A 27713-nucleotide genomic window follows, 5' to 3' on the forward strand; every position below is an offset into this window, starting at 1 on the left:
TATTCTCTTACTCTCTTAATGTAGAATGAAAATATAGAGGTAAAACTAATTATTTTAGATTATAAGATTTAATCAAATAGAGATAATGAGAAAATTAAACATTTTATGTGTTATCTTTGAGTCATAAATGAAGAAAATGTCATTTATTTTTACACATTCGATAATATAGTCTTCATGTAATTTTGATCAATGGAATGGTTTCTATTGTCCACTAGATGGTGATGTAAGTCTGTTTTGGTAATGGCAGTTCCTCAATGTGTGCACTGTAATGCATTTGCTCCTGTTTGACAATCTGCTGCCAGTTAAGCCTTTAATGGTTTTCACTGCCGGACCAAACTGGACCAGAAAGGCTGTTTTGTATTGTCTTACTGTGATGCGTTGCATTGCAAAGTAACTACAAGTACCTTCAAATTATATTTGAGCAATTGAGTACATTTACTTGTTTTCCACATTCATATTTAAATGTCGACCGTTATTTTGAATTTCAAATTTGACTGTTATTTTAGTCGAAACTTTGAATTCCGACCGTCATTTTAAATTGAACTGTTGACCGTTATTTATTTATTTATTTTACTACGTCACCTTTGACCTTCTGCGCGCTCCTGACGACAATCACTGCTATTGCCCTGGTGTGGGAGGCGCGCTCTGGTTGCGGAGTGATTGAAGAGAGCCGCAACAGAGAGGTCCCGTTGGAAGAGAGAAAGACGGGAGGAAGAACACTGAACTTTAACGGTTTAATTCCACTGTTTTCGGTGAAGAAGTCGTCCTCGGGATGCGAAGTTTAAACGGTGCTTTTTTTATTGCGGAATGTCATTTGACGCACCGGCGAAGCGCCATGGACGGGAAAACCGGAGCGAGAAGCTGCGATAGTACTCCTGTGATAACACTTCGACAGGGAGCTTTTAGTATGTCTGTTTTATAGTGAGTTCATACGGTATATTATCTGTCTTTAGCTGTGGCATCTGTTTTATCTCATTTCATACCCCCAGAGCTTTTAATTACCACAGGTTTGAACGGGTTTCTAAATGTTGGCTAACGGTAACGGAACGGTTCGGGGTATTTTACGTGTAGCTTAAAGCGGCGTCCTGTCTGTCCGTTAATGAAAACGGATGAATCACATGCCTCTGATCCCTGGGACTGGGAGTGCTGCTGGGTGCTGTTGGCTGTCTATGTGGGACCGTTTCTACTGGATTCTACTCTGTGGAGCTTGTATAAGTTAGAGTTTATGGATGTCCTCAAGTTTCACCGTGAATAATTAATAAAAAAACAACAACAACATGTATGCTGGACGGAAAAGAAGAAAGCCGGCACAGAAGGGGTAAGTCATTATTAAGGTTATTTAATGAGGAGGGAAGTGTTTTTTTTAACAGCTACTGACACTGATTCAGGTTATTTAAGACATTTCACTTAAGGTCACTCTATTTAACATTATGATCAGCAAGTAAACATGAAATAAATGGTTTATAACACACGATAATGTAAGCTAATTGTGATATAATTGTTAACAACTACAACTCCTGTGCTTTATATATGGACAGATAATGAATGCTATAGTAAAACACAGGTGTAATGATATAAACTGTCTCAATAAAAGTTAAAAATGGTTGTCAAATACAAACTTATTAAACATTTAAATGTTTTTATCAGCGTATAACTATATTACAGGGTGTTACATTTATTCATAGGTATACGTACGTTTAATCAATTATTACAGCCTGATCAATAGCTATGATTTACTGAAGATAAAAGTGATTTAACATCTTTAAGGTTTGATATCTTGCATGTATATGGGTTGTCTTTATTCTAAGACGACATTTAAAATATAAAAAAAGATAGAGCTTGATTGATAAACATATACACAAGTAACGTGAAAGCTATAATATGTAAATAAGCCTATATTAGTGGGAAAATATAACTCCCAAAGTTTAGCTGTTGCATTCGTGTAATATGGTGAAATTCACTATGATAATTTCTACCAAATTAATATTTAATATTGTACAAAGAAAATAAAGCTTCCTCTCAGGTTTTCCATTCTGGGCTGTAACAATTAATTAAATATTTGCTTCCATATTATGCTGCACCACACACATGCAGAATGATATGTTACATATCCAAGCTGGTGTAGATAATAGACTCACATTGGCTGGTTCAATATATTGGCAGTATTATCTTATCACAGACATATTGCTATAAGCATATTTATCAGCTGATAAATAAGAAGAAATGTCAGCAGAGAAAATTCACACTTAAGTTTAAGGTAATAAAAAGTGTCTCCATTAGAGAACACTGACCAGTGTGTTTTTCAAATGTAAAACGTTCAGTAAATACCTTCTTAAGAGCCAAATTTAAGTTGTATATGTTATTTATGTTAAAATAAATCAGCCAATATTTTTAAATCGGATTTTGTTTTGAATTCTCAATTATGTATCAAGTATCATATGGAATTAGTAACGTATGTGCAAAGAAAATCAAATCAGGTTTTCAATTCTGTATTTTATATTTGTTACTTGACCCTTTAAAATCTAGTTTCCCCTTTTATTTCTTCTTGACTAGCTTTAAGATAAATCTTATTCCATTCATAAATATTCTGTTTCAGCTGCTTGCAACTCTTTAAAACATGATATTTAGACTTTAAAGCTATGTTGAGCATGACTTTATTCACAAAATTCCTAAAACTTAGGCTGAGGATTTGGTTTCAGCAACATATATCGTTGTAACTCTACATGCAACTAATTTTCTGACACCCCTGAGGTGATAAACATTCCCTTGATGATGAAGAGTGATTTAAAAATGACAGTGTTTCCTTCATATCCAGAGTCAAACAGACCCCTGCCGAAGGCGCCAAGTCCAACCCGTCCAAACGCCACCGTGACCGTCTGAATTCAGAGCTGGACCGGCTTGCCAGCCTGCTGCCCTTCTCCGAAGACGTCGTCTCCAGTCTGGATAAACTGTCCATCCTGAGGCTCAGCGTCAGCTTCCTCCGCACCAAGAGCTTCTTCTCAGGTAGGACACCCTGCTCTGTGACAGGCCAGGTTGTGGAGGTGGGAGTGATCTGATTTACAAACCTCAGTTTCCTCTAACTTCCCTTACACACTGATGAAGGCTTACACAGTGAAGATGGGTGGTGATCTCCTTAAAGGGAACTACAACCACATGCTGATTGGAAGCAGCATATTATGGGTTGTAAACTACTGTAGCAGCGTCAGCAGTTGTTTACAAGTGGTGACTGACAAATCTTGAAAATTAGACTGACAGAGAAAGATAGAGAAGCTGGTAAATGTCATTCTGGGGTCTTGAAACAGCTGCTCGCCCTTTTATTTCCCGCCTGCTGAAATACTGAAATAGCTTTTTCACACCTCATACAGGACCTGCGGACAAAGAGGCAGAAAACATGCAGAAACAGACAGGGCAGGAAGGTTTCGAGTAGAAAGAAAGAATGTCAGGGGGGTTTCTGGAGGCCAGGTCGGACAGGAAGGTTCAGAACAGAGTTTTTGTATTTATTGCTTGGATTTTATTTACCATTTGCTGTCAATAACTCAGCCAAAATGTGCCTGTTGAATGAGGGAGATATATTTAGATTTAGAAATGGGTGCTGGGTGGTGGGGTTGTTAGGTGAGGGTGGTTTTGAGGTCGTGACCTCTGCGTCTGGGCTGTCTATGAGCCAGACTCAGTTTAAGAAGTGGTGCAGTGCAGAGGATTGGCTTTGTTGAGGAGTTAGCAGGCTTACAGGCATAGCACATGGATTTTGGGGATGTAGGAGTGTGTGTGTGTGTGTGTGTGTGTGCTTGGCAGACTTGAATGTGTTCACAGATTTACTATTAAAATCAGATTGTAAGTCTGCCCAAAAGCAACAAACAGCCTTTAGAAATCTGCTCAGCCAGAAAAATCCTTAAACCTCTCTGAACATCTGGAATATCTGAATCCCTGTTTAATGTAGGAGGCTCAATGCAGCATTTACAGGGGAAACAGGGAACATTTGATTCCATTAACAGCTCAAACTACCTCCAGCACAAGTTTCAGCACCTATCTTCATGACTGTAGTCAAACCACTCACTGTGTTTACAGTTGGAAGCTTGAAAAGTGTGAAAACTCATAAATCTGACAATCTGCATCTCAAAGTTGATGTTATATTAAGCTTAAAGATTCCCTTTTAGAAGACTGGTGACTGAAAGGCTGGCTGCATAAAGAAATACTTGTCTAAGATGTAAATGTGCAGAACGATCATTTTCTCATAAATGATCTGCTTGGAAAAAAATAGATTAATCGGTTGATTTCATTTTATTATTTGATTAAAAATATTGTGAACTACAATGATACTGAGCAGAATTTTAGCAGTGAATTCGATTTTTTTCCTCTGAGGTCTGGTGTACTTTGTTTGACTTGGTCTGTGCTCTCTTGAGTGCCCTTCTGGTCTGTTTTTATCTTTTTAAAGAAATATCCCAGCATATTGGTTTCACTGAACTATTCTAGGCTACAGTAATTAACAGGTCAACAGACATCCAACCACTGTCCTCCTTTAAACATCTGAATAGCCTTTTAAAGACTAAAACTGTTCCACACAGACCTTAACTGGCCACCGTGATTAAAAACAAATCAGACGTCTGTGTCACAGACTGACCCTGCAGAAACGGGCCAGCACCACATATCTAAGTGCATGAACCCTGGATGACCCCTTCTTATCATAATGTCTTAATACAGCGGTAACGTATTGTAGGTCAGCTCCTCTTGCCCGTGGCCATGAGGCGACACTTGTCCCAAAGTCTCAGCCACACAGTAATGTAGGTCTGAGGAGACGGCAGCGCTGCATCGAGCAGAGAGGAGGTGGGAGGAGGAGATGAAAGCCTCTGAGGAATAAAAACACGGCGGGATAATCCACTCACGGACGCTTTACAGACCTTTTGAAGAAGGAAAGGGGGAGACAAGCGCCCACTTTTCAACTTTTGACTCCTGCAACCGCAGAGAAACCCCCGTTTGTATTTTATTTTTTTACAGTGATAACTGGCACAGAGTCCTTGAAGTGTTAACCCAGAATCTCTCTGAACAGGGAGCTGAGTGTGTCATAATTCAGTCAGTCCCCAGGTTGAACTCACCCTCTGTAAGCACATGAAAGAATTAGGTTAGGTTCAGGTGGGGTGACACATAGACTCCTTTTGTTTGTGTGTCTTGATGTCAGCCTAACATATGCAGACTGTGAGCTGCTGTACCGAACACCACCTACCTGGTTACATGGCAGAGACAGACTAAACCAAGTAGAATCCAAGACTTTTGTCAAACTTCACATTATTTGTTGTTTCTGTTTGTGTTAGATTTTCTTCCACCTCATGAAGCAGCAAATGCAGGAGAAAAAAATGTTTTCGTGGAGGTCAAGACTTTGTTTTGTGTCTGTGCTGCATTCAGGATGCCTGGTAAAACTGAGGAACTGTATGGTTCAACCACAGTCAAGAAATAACTGTCAGTCCTCTGCTGCATTTTTAGCGAACATCTGTATTTTCACATTTATCCGATTGCTGAGAATCCAGTCTGTAAGTGTAGTATCACAGCGTTCAGACTGGTGTCATTACAGTGTGTGTGTGTGTGTGTGTGTGTGTGTGTGTGTGTGTGTGTGTGCGCACGCGTGTATATGTGTGTGTTAGTCCACATCTGTCTCCATGTTAAGCCATCTGCCAAGTGCTCAGAGGAGATTAGTGCTTACTTATGTAATACAGCAGCAGTGTATTTTCTATTGTTCTCCATTACTGTCACATGCTGGTTCCTCGTTGATTGTGTCCATGATGTAAAGGTAACATTCTGTTGACCTGTTCCTTCTCCCCAATAAATTCAAGTATTCAAACTATATTTTGTACCAGATAGACTGATAGAGAAATATTCTGTGTTAGGTTAATTAAAACAGTAAGATAAAGTCTTCTTGGTCCGTCATGAATATTTAACAGACATCTCTTTAAGCCCAACACCCACAAACACGCTGTAGTTTGCAGATAGTCTCTCTGTTGTTGATGGTGTTGTTTGGGAGGTGCTCTCCTGTCAGCGCTGCTCTCAGCTGAGCCATTTAAAAATTAATTTCGGTCACAAACCTTTTGAACGCGGGACGGTGGGGGATGACATGTTGGATTAGATAGGTCATTGTTTGTGTCATTGTCCCTGCAGACTGACTCGACTGTGGAAGACACTCACTGCTGACAGTGGTTTGTTTTAATCTGTAACTACTACTGCCGAGATGATGGTTGGAAAATTATTTTTTGTTTGTTAGTGAATCATTTTGAAGATATTATACTGGGGCACAACTTTCAAATTCATTCTGAATGACACTAACAAAAAGAAGATAAATAATCATTTAGTTTGGTTGATGATTTACAGCTCGGTCCTGAATGTTCATGATGTTTTTATAGTGTCTTGGGCCGGGCAATAATTCAGTATCATTGATTGAAATCTCTGTAATCTCTATCTACATTAATGATTCCAAGCAAACTGTAGTTAAAAACAACAAACTAAAGTTTTTCTTTTATACTGTGTGTATGTCTGAATGAATGCCTAATAACAGTAGATCACAGCTAGTTGGAAAAAAACTCATGATTTGTTTTGCTTGTTGATTTTGCCTAATTATGACACATATCAATATTGTTAGCATTTTTATTAAAATGATCATATTGATTCAAGCAGGATTACCTTCCTCAGACAGTACTTGCAGTTGTTTTGCTTTATCTATCCCTCATCCAAATGAGGACTCCCCTGTGCCTCTGTAAAGTGACTCGGAGGCCTGAGGAGTGTCTGTTGTGATGTTTTTATCGGCTGTTGGTGTCCTCATCGCCCTCCGTTGTGCCAACAGATGTCCCCTCCCCTTTTCCTCTCGATCGCCTCGGGGTGTTTTTTCTTGCCGGCGGCTCCGGGTGATGACGTCAGGGCACAAAATACCCCCTCCACCCCTTCTAGCTCTTAATTATTGATAGTCGACATGCTTTTTCTGCTTCTCTCTTGGCCCTGTGAGCTTCCACTACACTGAGCTCTGTCACCAACAGACAGAGGTTTGGATGCAGCTCAGTGATGAATTCTTTTTATATGGCCTTTCCACAGGTAGCACTGATGATACCAACCATACACTTACCTCTGAGGCTGGTGGACAGCGTTCACCATAATAAAGAGATATGATGGAGCTGTATTGATTCCTGCGGGGAATATGGGTTGAGATCTGATGAAGCAGTTTCAATGGTCGAACCTTCAGCCTCTGTATTTTCTGAGATTTCCTCTTCCATTAACGTCAGTACTGTTGCTTCAGAAGAGCTCTTTGTTTCTTTCAGTCAAAATTGATTTTGTCCTCAGGGTCAGCTGCACACTGCTGTCCTCTGTGTTTCTGTCTCAGGGGTCACAGTGAAACCCCTTTGAGACGTTTCGTCTGCCTGACTGTACAGGAAATGTTTCAGTCACAATAATTGTCAATACAGCTTAAACACACTGAAAAAGCTTATGTTTGTTTCTGTTTATTTGAAAGCCAATGAGGTGAAACATAGAACATCTGTCAAATCTGTCTGTGTCTCTTTCTGTGTCACAGTTGTTCAGTCACTTGTCCGGATTTAATCTTTTTTGGATTTTGTGATTCTGTCTTTGCCTTTCCTACAGGGAGTACTCTGTCCCTCTTCTCACCTTCTTTTAGAGTGTTACTCCATCCTCCATCTTGTGTCCTCAAATCCCCTCTCTGTCTCTTTCTGTAAAGGTGTTACTCCCTCTGGTCTTGCTTTAAAAACAGCTCTCATGAAAATGCCTCTAAAAGTTGCCACAGGATGCAGTAAACACACTGTTATATCTGTCCAGTCAATATTTTTGTCTAACTCTAAAACATAATGACAGATGATATTTCAGATAGATAAATTGCCAACACTAACTTATCCTCTCTGTCTCTCTCTCCATAGTGGCTCTGAAGAACCAGCTGTCCAATGGCATGAACAAGAGGAGCGACCACAATGATGAGAGTAAGACAGCAGGATCTGCAGACGGCCACATACCTGAGGGGGAGCTTCTGCTGCAGGTTGGTGAGAAACAGGCGGTTCAAGCCAAATACAAACGCTACCTGTTCAGGGGTGGAGCTATGAGCTGTGGGTGGAGCCTGTTGCTCATTACTTTACTGTAGTACAGACTCTGACCTTCAGGTCTTGAATGCAGAGTCACAGAGAGAGGTAAACACACATTTCTCTGACCTGAATCAGTTTATTGATAAATGCATTGATCCCAGAGGAGTAAGTGGGTCACCACAGCAGTGAAGAATCAAAGACGTGTCAGTGTGGAGGGCAGCAGCTTCCTGCCTTCAGCTGCTCTCTTCCATTACAGACAGCGGCTTATGAATTATACAGAGCCGGTGAACACATGTATTATTGAAGGGAGGGGGGTTTGGATGAAGGACGCGCGCGTGTGTGTGTGTGTGTGGTTCTTAGTGAAAATCAACTAAAAGACTCAAAGCATTTAAAATATTCTTGCATATGTCACAGTATATGACTAAATCTTAAACCCTTCATATTATGTACTGTGTGTGTGTGTGTGTGTGTGTGTGTGTGTGTGTGTGTGTGTGTGTGTATGTGTGTGTGTGTGCTGCGCATAAACACAGGAACAGGAAACAACGAACAGCTGATTTGAGTCAAAATGTTTTGGGGACATCCTTCTTTTATGGTAAATAGAGAGACAGGAACATAAACACAGAGAGTTTTCCTGTGTTTGCTGCCAGTGTTTTTTGTCTTTGGGTTGTCATCTCCAAGGGAACAAACTGGCAGAGAAAACAAACATTACTCTCTGCCACACACACACACACACACACACATGCATGCGCCCACACACAGACACACACACACACACACACACACACACACACACACACACACACATGCACGCGCCCACACACACACACACACACACACACACACACACACACACTCAGTCTCAGGAGAGAGAGCGGTTGACCAAACATGAGAGTGAGAGAGAGGGATGCGTCTCCTGCAGACAGATGAATCTACAGTAAATATTTATACACAGTGCATGTATGCCACTGCACACTGTGTATAGTGTGTGTGTTCATGTGTGTAAAGTGTGTGCGTGTTGGACAGTTCTGGGCGTGGTCCCTTGCTGTAGGTCGCAGTTTTTTTGTCAGTTTTTAAAGCTTCAAGCTTTTAACAAGAATGAATCTGGATAGATAGAGTAAATAGAATAGAATAGAATAGATTTTTTTCTGATTGTTTTTAATTCATCAATAAAATCAGAGACTGATTGAGATAGGAAAGTCTTATATATTACAGTTTTTTTTGATTGCATAGCGTAGCACACGGGCTCAAACACCCTAAGCAGCGACTCCTGGTTTGACTCCTGGCCGGACCGTTTACTGCAGGTCATTCGTCTACTCTCTCTCTGCATTTCCTGTCCATCTCCACTGGCTCCATCAAGTACAGACATAAAATGGCCAAAATAATAACATAATAAAAAAGAAGTCAGTTTTGCTTCCTCTCTTTCACACCATACAGTGAGACCTCTCTACCTCTAAAATGTGAATTATTCAACTGCCTTATTCTAGGTCTGATGCTAATGCATATTTGACATCATCTAATGTCAACTTTTGACCCAACAGCAATGATTTGACTCTGAGCCTGAGGAAAGTGTATTAGCACGTGTCTGTTCAGATAAAGACTGGATTCCTACGGAGGTCATCATCATTATCATCATCATTATTATCTTCATCATGGAGGTGTAGGCGGATGCTAGCAGGATGCCATTGTGACTCTTTGCAGCGACGGGACTCAGTGTCATCACCTCCTCACCAAGCCTCGAGAAAGAGGAGGAACGGTGATGGAGGTGTTAGTCATCCAGTAGTGACCTCCTTCTCCTCCCTCCTCCTCCGCTGCACGTCTTCTCTTTGAATTGACATCCACGCGGCTCCAGCCTTTCCCGCTTCCTCCCCATTTTCCTCTTTCTGCCTGGGGGAGAAGTCTCATCCCTGTTTTTTTTAGTTCTCTTTGTCTTTTATACTCTCATTTCATTTCTTCTTTCTTTTTAGTCTTAAAGCCTTTGCAGTTTGATACTTGCCTGATCGTTTCTTCTAAACAAACCAGCTGTGTGGGGGGGGGACAGACTACCTTCAATCAAGCTATCAAAACATGAAATTTCCAGCAAGCAGATTTCATGCTGAGATTCTTCATGTAACTATTAAAGAATATGACAACAAGAGCTGGATGTGGCATTTCCACATTTGTCCTTTGACATTTGAGTTTCAACAGGTGAAACTACTCGTGTTGAGTCCTAATTACAGGTGACACGTGTCCTTATATCCCCAACTTCTGTTGTCAAAAAATGGCCTTTCCTTGTCTTCAGCATTTGTTTGCCTCAGTAAAGGGAAGACTTGGGCCCTTCCAGTGACCAGCCTTCCTCTCAACATGCATTGTAAACATGATTATAATCTTTATAAGCATGAAAAAGCCGTATGTTTTCTCTCCGCAGGCCCTGAACGGCTTCGTCCTCGTGGTAACGGCTGAGGGAATCATCTTCTTCTGCTCCCACACCATCCAGGATTACCTTGGCTTCCATCAGGTAAAAGTCACTTATCTCTGGCCTTTTCTTATTCCTCTCGACTCCTTGGATCATGCATTGTGTCTACCTTTAGTTTGACTTGTTTCATCCAGTTTAGAAAGATAACATTCCCCCCAAACACAGCACTGAGACTCTTGAAAGGATTTCCAATCCAGCAAAGGGCTGCACATTTTGTTACGTGTGTTGCATCAACTACAGAACATGACCTTAAAACATCAGAGATTGAGGGTGGAAGTAGGCAGATACTGTTTTTCCTCCTTGTAGAGCTTAGGAGAATAAAATAAAGTCCAGATCTCTCTCCTCATGTGATCTTAGCCATAATGAACATCACAGAAGAACAGAAGCAGCTTTACAATGCTGAGGTTTGCTAATATTATGTCTGATAAATTACTATAACATGAAATTAAAATACAGAAAAATGTTTTGGTTGGAGCCGTTTATATTCTTATCGTCACAGTAGTCGTGGAGACTGAACATGTTTTGGATTATGAGGAATTAGTTTAGGCTGCACCTTTAGGAGGCAGGTGTCTCCTAGGAGGGGTGGAATTAACAGGCACAATGAGGTTGATGGTAAGCAGACCCAGAGAGCAGCAAGTGAACACATCGTCCTCAGCGCCCAGAGGACTGAAACAAATGCACATATGGAGAGAGAGGTTTAATCCAATTGGCTTCACAACAAAGCACCACAGCCCTCATTCTAATCTCATTTTAGAGAATGTGATTATCCAATTATCTAAAGTCTGTCTGTCTGTCTGATACATACTTACATACATAAACACATACACATCTAAATACAGACTGTAAATTCACACAATAACACACTGTACATCGACATGCTGTACTCAAACACATCTTTCCTCTCCCTCACACACACACACGCTTTTTGTTGCCAGGTCAGGGTGTGAATATCACCTCTCAACCCTCATTTCCCCATCCACCTGAGGCGCGTCAACTCTCGTTTTCCAAACAAACCTAAATCTTTGGTGAAGCAGCTGCCTCTGCTCACAACACACGCAGTGGGACGGCCAGGGAACCCATAACAAAAAAAAACATTGGGTGTCAACAGCTGTTATAGCACCCTTGAAATAAGACACAACAGTGAAACAAGTAGGTAAAGAATAAATCAAGCATACAGACAAAGAGGGAGAAGAGGGATGGAAAAGTGGTTGCTATCATGGCTGTGTAAGTGTCTTAGCATCTTGTGCTAAGCTAAACTAAGCACACTCCTTTCTTGGATTAGTTTAGCACAATTGCTAGAGTTACCAGCAAGCCTTCATAAAGCACAAATACAGTTAATGAGAAAAATAATTCCCCTTTTCATTTTCATTTCATGTATTTCACGTAACACCTCTGCCTGTTGAAATTCCTTTCTGGTGACCTGGTTTTGACCCCTCCCTCAGTGGGAGGGTGGTTCCACTCTGGTCCACAGCCAGGTCATGCTGGGTCTTGACGACAGATATCGGGGTCACAGCGGGTCTTTGGCTCCATTTCAGCTATTTGAATAAAACGTTCAGCGACACTTGATTTCTCTTGGCTCCACTTCAAGGCAAACGGAATCAAACGCACCCCTTAGAGAACCTGCTGACAGTTACTGCTTCAACAAAACATCCACCTTTACCCACATAGTCTCATATTCAGCCATAAAATTTTGAAATGTATTTCTTATGTGCTACTAATTGAGTGGTATAATTTCACTAGTATTTCATGCAGCTAAACTTAAAATGTTTTTTTCTGAATGTATCTGTGATAATAAACTGTATATCTCTAAATATAAAGAGAAAATGTATCCTGAGCTCTGTTTCCTGTGTGCTGCTCTCCTGCCAGACTGACGTGATGCATCAGAGTGTGTTTGAGCTGATCCACACTGAAGACCAGCAGGAGTTCAGGAGGAACCTGCACTGGGCCCTCAACCCCCCTGCTGGCCTTGGACCCCCCCTGGATCCCTCGACAGGTCTGTTTCCTACACTTCACTTATGCAGTTTCTCCATGCTGTGTCTGTGATGAGCTGGTGCAGGAGAAAGGTCTGGATTATTATTATTATTTATTGTAAACTAACATTTTCTATAACTCAGTAATGGTTTTCTCTAATAAGTGAACCAAATCAAATATCAATAGACTGATTGATCATGTTCTGTAAGGAGATCAATGTTTGAAAGCCTTGTGGACAGGCAACATGAGGTGACCTTTAAATAAAGGCTCCTGAGATATGGTGTAAATATTACAGTGTATACACACACACACGCACACGCACACACGCACACACACACACACGCACACACACACGCGCACACACACACACACACACAGGCACAACACATCAGTGGACACATCAGCAACTAAAACAAACTCACAGTCATTTTCACACATGCTCTTACTGTACATACTGTACACACACACACACAGACACATGCGCACACGCGTGTCATTTTGAATTAGTTGAGGGTCAGCAGTCGACAAGACACACAATCTGCACAAACACAAACACCAACAACAGATCAAGGTCAGGTTGTCTCTTGATGTACAGTATTTAGACAGTTACTTTTTTGTTCTTCAGGCTCTGAGCTTCAGCACATTCAGTTTGAAATAAAATCATGGAAACTACTAAGTCTCAGCTTTTATTTAAGCAGGTTGACACCAGTATAGTATGAAGTAAAATAGTAAAATAGAATTAAATATTTGATAAACTCAGATGGCGAGTCGGTGTCGACCCCTCCCTGCCTGGTGAGCTACAGCCCTGACCAGCTTCCACCTGAAAACTCCTCTTTTCTGGAGCGAGGCTTCGTGTGCCGCTTCCGCTGCTTGTTGGACAACTCCTCCGGCTTCTTGGTGAGATACAGATTAAGATACATTTGTTGTCCTAAAGCGTGGTGCAGTGTTTTTTTGGTGTATGATGTAATGTCTGGTGTGCTATGACTATATTTAACCAGGGAAGGGAACGTTAGATGAACTAGTTTTATAAACATGATGATTTTAGTTATGTACAAATAAAGTGATAAAATGAATCCATGTTAGCGGTTCCTAGTGTTTTGAGGCCTGTTGGTTTTGCTGGCAGTATGGCGTGCCACCTCAGAGTCCCTCGGGGATCAGAAGCCACCATTTACTCCTGTAATCCGCCTTAAGAGAGCCTCGGGGTCGTGGGGAAAAGGGTTTTAATCCTCCCACCACCCAGAGGAGACAAGAGCAGAGGGAGAACTTGCTTAGTCAGAGTTGGTAGCTCCTGACCTGCCTCTGCTGCTCTCACTGAGTCAATTAGCTGCTGATGGAGGAAAACACGCTGCGGTTCAGTGGCAGCGCAAATCCCATAAACCTCTAGGGGAAAATGGGGCAGGGTCCCACATGAGCAAGGCATTTAAAGGCCACACACACATACACTGAACTGCTGCTGATGTTTACAGAGAGGTCAGAGGTCCAGGTGTGGACCTTTGAGATTCATTGTCTTGCTCGAGGGCTCATGAAGGGCTTCGAATCTGCATCTCTCCATCCTCCCTCCCAGTGCGTTTGCGTGAGCAGTAAGCCAGGTTTGTACTTGTGTCTACTGGTCGCTATGGCTTTGTTTTTCGTAATCCCTCCTGCTATTCAAGGCTAGATTCCTGACATCACGGCTGCAGGCTCTTAAACCCACCAAAGTCAATTAACCAGAGCTAACGGGGGGGGGTCTTCACACGAGATGCCACAGGGTGAGAGGAGGACATCTGACAGGAGAAAGTGTTTTCAAGTTTTGTTTGAGCTGGTAAAACTTCCCTATTGACTGAAAGGTGACTCAACTAAACCCCCTAAAGGTTTCTGTGATTTCTGTTCTGTTTACATGCAGATTAGTTAGTTAAAAGTGAAATTACTGCTTAAGCATTTGTAATCTCTTTTTATGTCATTATGTCATCTTGTGTCATGTTTCCTCAATAACCTTTACATAAAGGAGATCTGCCTATGTAACAATACAAGTAAACAAATGAACAAAATCATGGGCAGATGATAATCACAAAACCTCCATCTATTGACGGAAGTCCTTATTAGCAATTTGTCCATATCAGCCCAAACAAGAGGAATTGTACCTCACTTTGACTCACTGATGAAGATGATGAAAAAGTCTCATGACAAATGAGTCACTTGCTGGTGTAAATAATGTAATTTACTTTGTGTTGATGATTGCCAGATTCATGACACTGTGACACTGTCTCGATTTTTACACCAGATGCATCAAATCCCAGTCTCTTAAATATCGTATCTAAACAGCGTACAGTAAGTCGTGATCAGAGGTGGAGTAGATGGAGGGGATTTCTGAAAGAAAAACCCAGGGGACCCAGTGTGTTCAGGATAAATAAGACTAATGGTGTTTGACAGGGAGAAAAGACTCGCTCGTCTGCTCTGGGGGCTTGATGCCACAGTCTGGGAGAGAAAAGAGGAAGAATCAGAGGCAGGGAAAAGAGAAAAAGATTCACATCCTTCTCTGTAGGTCTTATTTGTCCACTGTGATGATGCAAATATGTCAGAATCAATATGGCACTGATTTACTAACATGAAATTGGTCTGTTCTTTCAGGCGTTGAACATCCAGGGTCGGTTGAAGTTCCTCCACGGTCAGAGCCGTCAGCATTGTGACAGCAAGGACAGCACGCCGCCTCAGCTCGCTCTCTTTGCCATCGCCACGCCCCTCCAGCCTCCAGCCATCCTGGAAATCAGAACAAGGAATATGATCTTCAGGACCAAACACAAGCTCGATTTTACACCCATGGCCTGTGACGCAAAGTACATGCTATTAAAACTTCAGTTTGGACGCAGATGATGATGATGATGCTAGAATGACTCAACTGTCAATTATTTAGCACAGTTGTGTGTTAAAGTTTGTAACTGATGTGTGTGTCCACTGATTTTCCTGGACTTTCAGGGGTAAAATAGTTCTGGGCTACACCGAGGCGGAGCTGAGAGTTCGTGGTTCAGGTTACCAGTTCATCCACGCTGCCGACATGCTGTACTGCGCTGAAAACCACGTCCGAAGTAAGTCACAGATATTTGCTGTCTACATGGTTTACATCACAGTTAATGAAACTGAAAGGTTGCAGCTACAAATCCCTGGAAAGACTGATCCTTGAACAAAGCCTGCCAAGGCGCTCTTGTGCAAGGCAGCAAAGCTTCAGCTACTTTCACGGAGTGTCTCAAAAATGTAAAGGGTTTCATTGCTGCTAGGGATAGTTTTTACCTAAAACTATGACTTTTCCATCAGTCAACCCATCCAGGATCAGTATATAATCAGATTGAAAGTGTATTGACCCCAGTCTCATGTTTGGCTCAACATTACGCAACATACAAACAAATACTGTGTGTCTGTAGCTGATGGAGAGAATCTGTGTGTGGGAGTCAAATGTCCTACTTAGCTTGTGTACCGGATGACCCGGTTAGTCGTAACCATGGTGCCCTCAACACCCGCATCACTGATACCAGACACGCTCAACCACACACATACAAACACATACTGTATGCATGTGGTCATGCATACAGAAGCAGAAATACATGCATATGCATTTGGTAGCATACAACACAGATACATGCATGTTCAGCATGCTCTGATGCACACACAGATGGGAGGGCAGGTTTAGCTCAGACAACACAGACTCCAACACAATCCACATAGTAACAACATGTTAACAACATAATAACAACATTTTGAATATTTTGCTGTAACAAGTCTACTACTAATTCAATGTCCTTTATCATCAGTATGCTCACTCTGGTCAAATCTGTACAGTGCAGATGCTTTTTCACTCCTATATTAAATAATAATAATAGTAATTCTGTCATCCACCATGCTGGGTTTAAGTAGGGTCAGCACAGATTATTGGGCCTGTTGGAGAATACAGACATTTAGTCCTGTAATCCCACAGAAAAACAAAATGAGGCCACAGATCTGACCAACAGAAAACTTACCATTATCACTTGTCTGTTTTGTTGAAAGTGATACAGCTCATCATTAGAGACATGTTGGGTTAAGAGATTCCTAAGGGCAGTGAGATATTGTGTTTTGTATGAAAAGCAAGAATCAAAACTAGTGTAAAAAGGAAACTTCTAGTCTTAAATAATGGATGCCAATAGTAAGGGATGTATGTATGTCATTTGGTTTGTTGTTATCAGTTTCGCAATTCTGATATGATTTTCTTTTATGATTTTGTCATTTCACAAGAAAAGTATTTAGTGTTTTATCCCCTCATCCATTTTTAGCCTCTGAGACAGACCATAACTGGACATGAATACTCCCCTTTTAAATCCAGAATAAATGTCACTTGTAATATTTTAAAACTGCCAATATATAAGAACCTGACAGCAGAGATCGGCTGGTATCAACTGTGGTATATTAGTCTAATGTACAGTCTTTCTATGAGGAAGCATTGTTGTACTGGTTTGGACCTGAGACTGTGTTTCACTGTGAAGCTTGTTAAGAAACTACACAACACGACCAGCACCACAATTACACACACCAACAGACACAACACTGAGCCTGGAGTTGAGGGATTTTGGGTTGAGGGATGTGATGGTGTATGTTTGTGTGCTGGGTCACATAAGTGTGCAAACAGGACTTGTAACATGTGTAAGTAGCCAAAGTGAACATCAGCATGTAGCCTCCATCTCAGCAGCACGGAAGACTGAGCAAATGCAGTGTGAGTGTGTGTGCACTGCGGGGCGTACAGAACGTAAACAGCAGTGACACGGAGCCTCAAATGTCTCGTCTCATATGATTTCAGTGATAAAGACGGGCGAGAGCGGCCTCACCGTCTTCAGGCTGCTCACCAAGGACAACCGGTGGAAGTGGGTCCAGGCCAACGCCCGGCTCGTCTACAAGAACGGCAAGCCAGACTACATCATTGCCACCCAGAGGCCTTTGGTGTAAGTGTAGAATGATTCCACCTGGACTTTTGAGTTTCACTTTATTCGTCTGTTTATTTCCTCTCTGTAACATCTCTCTCACAGGGATGAGGAAGGAGGGGAACACCTGAGGAAGCGATCCATGCACCTCCCTTTTACCTTCGCCACCGGAGAGGCGCTGCTCTACCAGACTGGTTATCCGCTGCATGGCTTCCCTGATTCCTTTCAGGGCAAAGCCAAAGGCAGCAAGTCCAAAAAAGGCAAACTGGACAAGAGCTCTGAAGATGAACTAGACCCAAAGTCCCTGCTGGGAGCACTGATGAGCCAGGATGAATCCGTGTACGTCTGCCAGCCAGACACAGAGCCTAAGATGTCCTACCACAGCAGCCTTTTTAGCGAGCAGCAAAGTGAGACTGATGGTTGTGGTAGCTTGTTAAGTGGAGACAGCTGGCATGTTGTATCTAACGGAGAGACAGGGAGATGCAATGGTAAAACATCCAGTTATGATCCACTTCTGTCCACTCTGGATTCCTTGTCTCTAGACGGTGACGAGACATGCTCCAACAGCGAGCTTTTCAGCGCTCTGGAGAATCTAGGCCTGAACGCCGAAGACCTGGAGCTCCTGCTGCTGGACGAGAGGATGATCCAGGTGGAGCTTGACCCTAACCACATCCCGACCCTCAGCGACCTTCTCACCAACAACGAAATCCTCTCCTACATCCATGATTCTCTGGAGAGTGGCACTGAGGGAGAGGAACAAGGGACCAGAGGTGGATTTGGACCCTCAAGCCATCCACCAAACCCAGACTCAGCCCCAAGTGTCTCCCAGCGGGCATGTTTGACACCTACTGTCCCTCCAGCTCTTCCAAGCAGCAGGCAGCCCATTGTTCAGCTGTCTCAACAGATGCAGCAACACATCAGTGCAGGTGAGCTGGTGAAAGCTCAACCGGGGCAGAGCCAGTCCGTCTCCCAGCCTGGACCTGTTGACAGCAACATTTTACCTGGGATTCCTAATGGCCACTGGGTGGTCACGACGGAGAACCACCATCATCCCAGCAATCACACCCATCACCACCAACATACTGTTCTCAAAACCCCACAGGTGAACGGTGAACATAAACACCTTAATCCACTTCTGGGAGCAGGTCAACAGTGGCACCTCCAGCAGGACCACCACTCAGTCCAACTGCAGTCCCATCATCAGGGGAGCAGCCAGATTGCTTTGTTGCCTGGTTACCAGAATCAGCTTGGACTGACAACACCCGGATCTTACATCCCAAACGGACACACAGCCTTTCCATCAAACATGGAGGTCAGCCACACACGTTACAGTATCTCCAACACACCACATGCAGGTGGCACAGGACTGACAGGTGTGATCACACCGGACGTTTATCTCTATCAGAGGCCCTACCAGCTGCAGGGTCACCACATACACCAGCAGCAGCAGCAGGTGTTGCAGCAGACTCAGGTTCCTCCATCTTGTTTGCCCCGGTGTCCCACCCAGAGCTCTGCGCTTGACTTGGAGCAGTTACTGGGTGTGTCGCAGCCACAGCACAGCCTGGCGTCATTAGAGGCCTACAACATATTCAACAGCAGTGCAGAGGAGACCACTCACTGCAAGGTAAGAGACCAGAGACATGAAGTGCACATGATGAAAAATACTACAGGTAATGACTGTCAACCTAAGTTGGCTCAGTACTGTTACAAACATGAGGTGAGGTGATTGGGAATCAGAGTGTAATAAACATATCAGTGATTTTCTCTGTAAGTCACAGTGAAGCTTTAAACTCCGCCCATCATGTCTGTGTGGAGGTGGTTTGATCACATTTGACTGACGGTGCCTGGCAGCACAAGCAAAGAGCCCAACAACGGTCAGCTGATTTTGATTCAAATATAAGTGAATCTGATTTGGCCTATTAAAAAAACATTCTGTCAATCAAAACACTTCTATAGAGTTTAATCCAGGGTGACTGCAAATAAACAATTGTCATGAAACTCAGAGGTTAGAGGGTAATATCCTGTTTTATATAACATTCCCACAGGGAAAACAGGGCTTATGCTGCATGTCTACGAGCAGGTGACTAACAGTCATCCTGAAAATGCTTCCCACTAAGATCTTCTGTCTCATGTCACGTCTGTTCTGTCCTCTTTTCTTTCTGGCCATCTCAAAACAACTAAAGCTGCCAGCTCTCCTCAAAACTGTTTGGTCTGGGAGCCAGAGCCTTTGTTTGTGGCCCATCAGTGAGGCCTGAAGTCTGTGTTGCCCGCAAATATCAGTGAACATCAACAAACCAAGGGGTTGTCTGCAGAATCTACAACTCCAACCCTTCAACCCTGCGCTGTTCTCTTTCACTGTCATGGAAATGGATTTTTTCCGAGTCAGCACACAGAGGCCCAGGGCTGGCATGGAGCTCAGTGTAAACTGTGATGATGCGACCAGACATGCCATGTAAATAAGACAAGGGGGAGATGGGTCAGAGCAGCAGAGTCTGAGAATACGGTCGACTAGAATCTAATGCAGCAGATATGTAGAAGCACTGAGGTTTTATCACTTCTACAGGAAACATTCTTTGGGGTTTGTTTTATTTGTGCTGAATATTTTTGCAATGCTCGGTGTGAAAGTAAATGACCTTGAATGCTCGTGCACCAGGCAGCAGCTCTACTACTCATTCAAAATTGTTTGTCCAAATCTTAAAGTCTTTGCTGAATTGTGATTATTGGTCACTAAATTCTTCCAATCTTTTTCAGCATATACTACATAGAGGATTATGATTCAGTACGTCAGTGCGTCTGAAGTGTAGAGCTAAAACATTAGTCAACTACTCCACCAGTCGATTGACAGAAAATCAATCTGAACTTGTTTGACAATCAATTAATTATGTACGTGATTTTTTAAGCCAAAAAGCCTCTGAAATATTTTTTCAGCCTTGTGTAAAAGTAAACTAAGTATCTTTTACACTTTGTGAAATTGTCATGGGCTTTCTATTATGTATGAATAGACTAGATACAGTAAGCCATTGTCGGGATCTTGATGCACTGTTGGAACTCAGATCCCAATAAGAGTATTTGGGTTGCTTAATGAGACTGGATAATGTTCAGGGGAAGCAGGAATTCATCTTTAAAGACCAACAAAAACTTTTTCCACTAATGACAGAGCTGTGAGGGCTGGGGAATGTCATCCTGAAAACGCTAATCAGTTAGAGTACAAAGAGACGCGCGGTCGGGGGTCTAGAGAAATTCTCATCGTAAAACATAATGGGGTAACAAGACCTCGCCAATCAGTGCTGCCAAACTGAAGTTAAACCAGGAACGTCTCAGGAGCTCCCACAACTGCCACCACTGGTTTATATTTCTGCACCAGTAGAACAAGTCGGCATTGTTCATTTAACTGTGAATAAACAAACTCAAACAACAGACATCCTGTTGGTTAAAAACACACAAAGTTCTATGAAAAGCTCTGCTGTAGGTTAAATCTCACCTTTGCTTTTTTGGATTTGTTTCTCAAGCTAGATAACTACAGTAACCTCCATGTCCATCATGTGATATCGTTACTGTGTCTGTGTTTCATGAGCCAGCACTGCACAGAGATGGCACTGAAGTCAAGTGCAAAAAATATAAATTTGAAAGGTTAGTGTACGATAAAAGTTATGAGAAAAAACATCCCATCATCAATGCACTGTCCTCCATCTAATTCTTCAGTGTTATTGTTCTGTAGTGTTCTGTTTTTCCGAGCATGAAGAGCATCATTGGTGTTTAGAGCGATAAACAAACTCAGAGATTACAAAGGAGATATAATGAAACATGAGAGAATGTGCCAGAGAGAGGAGAGGAAAGCAAAGCGGGAGTAGTGAGAAAGAGTACAATAATGAATAGAATAAGGTCGGGACGGGCCGCAGTCGGCCCCAGAGATGGTCGACCCCGGCAGGCATCCATTCATATCCGGCCCATTCAGCCTCCACTGTTATTCTTCAGGGTCAGTGACTGTCGCTGAAAGAAAAATACTGGCAGGCTGGGCAGTCAAGCATGAGCAGTGCTGACCTACAATTTGACTGTCATCATTACCTAATGCTGTGAATGCAGGACGGGGGGGAGGCAGGCGATGCAGCAAGAGACTATTTTCAGCTCACAGAAGCAGGGCTCTACTGTAGTTTGATTTACTTTCATTTGAGTCCCTCTGTGTGCCATCTGTATAAATCAGCTAATAGACTCATTGTTGCAGAGAAAAAGACAAGATCTACAGCACATAGTTGTACAAATGCTAATTTTCTAACTGGTAATCAAGTCTTTTAAAAACAGCTGTTACTATAGCGGAACCAAAGCAGTTTAAGCAGAGAAAATACTGAAAGCTTCACTGACATGATACAAGATTAATGATTAGCATTATTCTGCTGGTGTACTCACTGTAAGTCACTCTATATGACAGTATCAGCAAAATGCCTGAAGGGCAACAACTCCAGGTTGTTGTGAAGCAGTTCATTTCTCGCACACCTGAACTAACTCTCTGACAAACAAGCTAATCTGTTTAGACTCACTGAAGGAGAATACAGTCACTGATGAAATGCAACAGCTACATACTGTAAATACTGCTCCCTCCCTCCCCTCTTTCTATCTCCTGTTAATGTCTCTGTACACTTCCTCCCCCCTCACTCCTTCCCTCCATCAGCCCTCCTCGTCCTCCTCCACTCAGGACTTCAGGTCTGCTGCTCAGTGCTTATTTCCTGACATGACGTGCTTCATGTGATTAAGGTCAACAGTGGCTCCATATCTACATATAGTAACAAATACAAAGAGCAGTCTGAGTAATTGCATCTGTGAAAACCTTATCTAAGGTGAAATACATAAACACAAGGCAAAAGAAGACATTTCACAAACAGAAACTGTGACACAAATAAAGAGATCAAATCCAATCACACAAGTATTGTCTTTAAAATGTGAGCATGTTTTTCAGCTGGAGAACGGCTGCCTCCTCAACACAGCGTACATGAAGACGTGTCTTATGCCCAATGGAAATGGAGTGGTGACAGACAACATCCCCCACTCGGCCCCTGAAGGACTCCCTGCTCTACAGGATCCCCCAAAGTCTGGATTCTTCCTCTGAAGGGAGAAGCCAAGTATCAGTGGAAGGCTAGAGAAGGTACAGAAGGAAAAATAGAAAGATTATAAACTGGACTGACTCGACTGGATATGATTACACTATCATTTTAATGAAATGATTAGATGAGGATAAAAGGAATCAAGAGGAAGAAAGTACCTTTTTTTTAATGTCACACTGTGTGTTATAATATTACTAATTAGTCGTGTGCTCACTTAAAGTTTTGTTCTCATGTTTGGATCAGATTTGTGTTTTTACCATCAGTAAGACGTCCAGTTTACTGACTCATCAGCTCCTGATCTGTATATACACTGTGAAAGTCCTGAAGAGAAGAAGAGTAGACACTGACACTGAACCAGAGTGGTAACACTTTATCTGGATAGTCCCATGTTGATACTCAAATGTGACAAAGACTGACTCAAGATAAATCCCAGCCCAGGCAATCGATGTCTACCAATTATTTTAGTGCCATATAATATGATAGAAAGCTTTAAAATAAAAACAGTGGGAATCAATTTCATGATGTGCACACTTTACATTACTCCGGACAATTTCCTGAAGCATTCTGCACCTTTTTGAAAATGATTTTCTACTTCACAAGTAGCTGTTGGTTTAAGTTTCAGTCTGAAGTGATGTTCAAGTTTCAGAAACTTTAAAACATTCTTCAGAGTTCATTTATCACAGTAAACAAGCAGTGTGATTACTGTCATGTGTTGCAAACACACACCATTGTCAAATGCTTTCTTGATGATGACTCAACCTTTTCCTGTATGATGTCTGCAAGTCTGCAACTTGATTTTTATTGAATTTTTATTTCTCTCCAACCGCTGAGACTAGAGGTTGTTCAGCTGGTGTGGATTTTTCTAACTTAAACAATGGCAGTATGCTTTGACAGACAGTCAGCGGTGATATTAAAAGAAATGATGCGCAGTTAACGGGCTGAAACATGCTGAACCGCCTCATTTAAATTTACAGTATTTTAAATGTGGACATTTGGAGATATGTGGAAAACACTCAAACTTGAACTTCCTAAAAAGATATTACAGTAGTGTAAGTACGTGCTGCTTTCATTGGTCTAGCACCTGCTGGTATTCTGTGTTTCCTCTCACAGGAGTGTGAATACTTAGTCTTTTACTCAGTATGTAAGTGGAGAAGGAACATTTACACAAACAGCCATGAGATTTGGACTGAACACACCAACAGATTATTTAAACATCGGTGTTTCGTTTGTCACCTAGAAGTAGAGGAATTGTAGGGTTAGTGGATGTTGTTCGTCCTGGTGCTTTAAATGTCAATAAAACAGCATTTCAATCCTTTATATTGTTGAGATGAGATTTAAACAAAGTGTAAAAGGTGAAAATCAGGAGGGAAGAGCAGTCGAAAGGTTTTTATTTATTGCCGCTGCTTCTGTGGCGTCAACATTTATCCTAATGCTGCATTATAGCCTATTTGAGGTTTACAATGATGTGCACTTACATGTATATAACAGACATAATCAGAAAGGCTCTGATTTGTCTGTCAGTGGCACTGAAATCAAACAAAAAAGCATTTTTGTTTCCTGACCGGAGACAGTGTGAAACTCTCCCGTTAATGCCTTGTCTCGTGGCCACGGCCAGTCAGACTCCCGCTTACTTTACCCTGCAGTGATGTCGTGTGGAAACACTGAGTGCACTTACATGCACACACTAATCCATTAAGGACCTAATTGTAAATAATAGATTACAACTCAAGGCGGAAGAGGAAGTGCATGTTCCTATTTCTCAAGTTTTGTTTTCCTGTAATCACTAAAGGAATATTATTATTATTCCATGATTGAGAAAAATGTCGGGAACAGTAGATTCATTCAAATAAAACATCAAACAAATCTTTTTTTTTTTAATTTTCATATCTGGCCATTATTTGTATGTGAGGAAAACTATGAAGAGTAAAGATCAGAAGCAAAGTGTGTTACATCCGTCACAGTGAAGGTTGAACAGCTACTCTACTCCTACTCTACTCTGAATTTAGAGGTGTTATTGTCACTGAAACAAAAGCTGGACACTCAAACCAAACCATGCCACGCTCAACAAAGCTAACAGACACAAGCTACAAACTCTGAGGTGAAGTCGTCCTTGTTGTCTTATCTATAGTTTTTGTCCCTGAGGAGTTTCTCTCTGCAGAACTGACTTCCTCCCACTCTTAATGGGAACGTATCAAACAACTGTAGATGAGACATTTCAACTTTTATTAAAGCCACTGGTAAACACACAGTGACAGACAGTACAAACTGCTCTTGACCATTTCACTGAGACACAGACAGGATAGTGTCTGTGTTGTCAAACAAACCACTCACCAGGATCTTCCTCTGAGCTTGTGAAGGCTAAACAACTCCCACAGCCATCAGTGGGACATGAAAACTTATTGCGTTGCGTTCATGTCATGTCAGATTAACTGTAAATTACAGCTGCAGCTTCTTTTATGGACATCATGTAACAGACAAACTTCAACCCGTGTCACAGTGATGCCTAGTTCTGTGTTGCATTATATCTTTATAAAAGGTCACATATGCCAGCTTTAATGTGAACATGCACACTAACCTCTCACCAGGTCACAGGTGACTCTTATTGTCCTGCAGGGGAAAACGTGCCAGAGAATATACATTTTTCACATCTGAAGTAAAGGCTTGCAAGTGTGTCTGAAAATCAATTGAATTGAATTGAAATATTCAGTTGCATTCACATTTACAAAATGTTCTCTACATGTGTTGTAGTTTTTTTTTACCTCATATTTCAACATATAAATTAGCTGTTTTCTGATATGACATGAATGCAGTAATACTCACTCACATTTAATAGACTTTAAAAAGTAAAAAAAAGCTTCACTCTCAGAAGCTGCAGTGTTTAGCATTTAGCAGCGACTCAGAAAACCAAATGAGAAACGTGAACACACGTGTCTGCAGTTGCTCCGTTGTTGAATGTCTCGGGTAAAACTGTAAAGGCTTTTAAAAACATGAAGCTTTTGTTTCACTACAGAAAGGTGCTCAAAAGATATTAGTAGCGATAGCTGAAGACAAAACGTCTCAACGACGAAATGCATTTACAGATTTGCCTCTTGTTTGTTTTTGCAATTTTTTTGTAAAATGACTTCTAAGAAAACAGATTATTTAAAACCAGTTGTGAGATCAAATGATGTATGAAAGAAAAAATTATGAAGAGACAATCATTTTCCAAGGCGCTTTAAAAAAAAAAAAAAAGGAAAAAAAAAGAGGGGTTGTGTGTGTGTATATAACTGTGTTTTCTATTGACGTTGTTGCAAGCACTACTTTAAATCACAGCTCTTACAGACTGTCTCCAGCACTGAAAGTAGTCTTGTAGAAAAAAACCATTTTATGACTCCGTGTTGAATATTGTTCCCAAGAGTTGTGTGTTTTATCTTTATGAAGACAGTTTGTCACTTTAGCTCAAAACAAAATGGTGCCATAACGGTGAGCCCAGACTTACCTCCGTTCAGTATATGAAGAATACAGTATATTTCAAAACACTTGAGCAACATTTTATGTAAAAAAAAAAAAAAAAAACTTTTAGATTTTTTTTCTGAAGATGATCTTTTTCGTATCTTTAAAATCCACTTTGTCCACAGATTACCTTTGAAACTGAATTAACTGCTTTATATTTATGTTGTCAGCCATTTTGTCAGAGTTGAAATCGAACTGAACTTTGAAACCAAACTCTCCATAAGCTGTTACATTGTGGTTCATGTTTTTAAAGGCACACAGACGTTATTTTGCTACTTTTATCACTGAAAGTTGTAGGTGTGTGTAAACAGGATTTTTAAAAATGCAGTTTGTCTTTGAGCCGTGTGTTGAAATGTGCTCTTGAAATCCTGGAAATAAAGGATTTTGTGCAATCACCCTGAACTGTCTCCTCTCCTCTCTTTCACTGTTTCTGTCTGTACTGACGTCTCCTGTCTTTTCAGAGCCGGTCCTCCCTCACCTGCCCACCAGGCGTGAGTGTAGCTCCCCCCTCCATCCATTACCTGACCTGCTCACCTGTTCCCTCCGCTGTTCCCCATTCCCCACTCATCCCTTCAGGCAGAGTACAGAGTAGCCAGCCAGTCAGCTTCTTGAGCTTTGATTGTTGTTACAGGAAAATTAGGTAAGAAATTAACAAGAACTTTAATTAAAAACACATAAAAGTTGGTAACATGAACACTCAGGTGGTGAGAGAAGACTCACACTTATTGTTTTTTATGTAAATCCACAAACTGACAATGTCTTGATGTGATTGTTGTATCAATTCTCAATAAAAAAATCAACCAATATTTTTTTTACCGTAAACACTTTTAACCCTTAAATTTTTATGATGAAAATAAAGTCAGTGCCCTCTGGTGGACAAACTAACCATGTTTCTGAATTAGCTCAACCCTCTCAGCTTTTGTCATTTATCGGCCGACATACACACACAGCTGTTCAAAGTTATAAACAGCTGACCATAATGGTCATGGAAATGTTTCTGTCAGTCTCTAGTGACAGTAACTGCTTCCATATATACAACACGGATCAAAACCAGTGATGATTAATCGTGAGACTGTAAAAATTCAACTCAGGTAACGAGGAAATAGAATGAAATTAAATACCACAAATAAAAACATGATTACAGCAACGATTAAAGGTAACAAAAACCTGAACACATTAAGTGTTAGATGATGATGACAGGTGTGTCGCAGCAATAACCAATAAGGTGAAGTCCAGCCTGAGGTGCATTATGGGAGCTCACAGAGTTTAAACACCGAAGTGACGCACGCCACCAACAACCTGACGATGCTTTTAGATGCTGTCACTGAACCCTGCCCCAACACACACACACACACACACACACACACAGCACTACTGTCCATTTACACCCGTCCATTCTTACGCTTTTTGCACCAGCGGATGTGTGAACTCACGCCCAGCTGAAAGCAAACAAACACATTGATGCCAGAGGCGATCCACCGTACACTAAAACTGTTTCTGAACAACAGCAGGGACTCTCAGTGAACTGGAAAAAAGCCATAAATGTTTCCCCCATAACAGTTCTTAAACCTCATTTAGATTACCAGCTTTGTTACTCCAGAATACAGAAACAAGGAGACAAAAACAGCTGTCACCTCCCGTCAACAGGGACTAATGGTGTTGAAAATCAAACCTCCCTCATCTTAGTGAGAGAAAGAGGACAAAGAGGATAAATTTTGTT

General features: G+C 41.6%; 1 protein-coding gene and 1 long non-coding RNA gene across 3 annotated transcripts; one reads left to right on the forward strand and one right to left on the reverse strand.

The window, feature by feature from the left end:
- Positions 1-40: 40 nt before the first annotated feature.
- ahr1b (aryl hydrocarbon receptor 1b) lies at positions 41-26799 on the forward strand. 2 transcript variants are annotated; one of them, XM_087179547.1, is made up of 12 exons: positions 41-1318; positions 2816-3003; positions 7902-8017; positions 10465-10554; positions 12379-12505; positions 13244-13380; positions 15091-15296; positions 15436-15545; positions 17285-17426; positions 17511-19029; positions 22357-22542; positions 26455-26799. In XM_087179547.1, the coding sequence occupies exons 1-11, from the start codon at positions 1278-1280 to the stop codon at positions 22504-22506; spliced, it is 2826 nt and encodes a 941-aa protein (XP_087035673.1). In that variant the 5' UTR covers positions 41-1277; the 3' UTR covers positions 22507-22542; positions 26455-26799. The 2 variants fall into 2 exon arrangements, with proteins under 2 accessions (XP_087035673.1, XP_023282832.1); XM_023427064.2 differs by lacking the exon at positions 26455-26799 and having other exon boundaries at positions 22357-26395.
- LOC147817910 (uncharacterized) lies at positions 14291-26109 on the reverse strand. The gene is made up of 3 exons (XR_015438525.1): positions 25980-26109; positions 15068-15219; positions 14291-14937 (listed from the first exon to the last, which is right to left on the reverse strand). It is a non-coding gene; the product is annotated as an uncharacterized LOC147817910 (long non-coding RNA).
- Positions 26800-27713: the final 914 nt, after the last annotated feature.

Source organism: Seriola lalandi, unplaced genomic scaffold (genome assembly GCF_002814215.2).
Source record: "Seriola lalandi dorsalis isolate HSWRI2012SDOR001 ecotype SW California unplaced genomic scaffold, Sedor1 jcf7180002054850, whole genome shotgun sequence".
Taxonomy (NCBI): Eukaryota; Metazoa; Chordata; class Actinopteri; order Carangiformes; family Carangidae; genus Seriola; species Seriola lalandi.

Excerpts from the sequence above, each read along its gene's own strand:
- ahr1b (XM_087179547.1), top strand. The coding sequence starts at position 1,278 with ATGTATGCTGGACGGAAAAGAAGAAAGCCGGCACAGAAGGG. Across the intron at positions 15,297-15,435 it reads CCCATGGCCTGTGACGCAAA|GGGTAAAATAGTTCTGGGCT; the intron begins GTACATGCTATT and ends CTGGACTTTCAG. Across the intron at positions 19,030-22,356 it reads AGGAGACCACTCACTGCAAG|CTGGAGAACGGCTGCCTCCT; the intron begins GTAAGAGACCAG and ends CATGTTTTTCAG.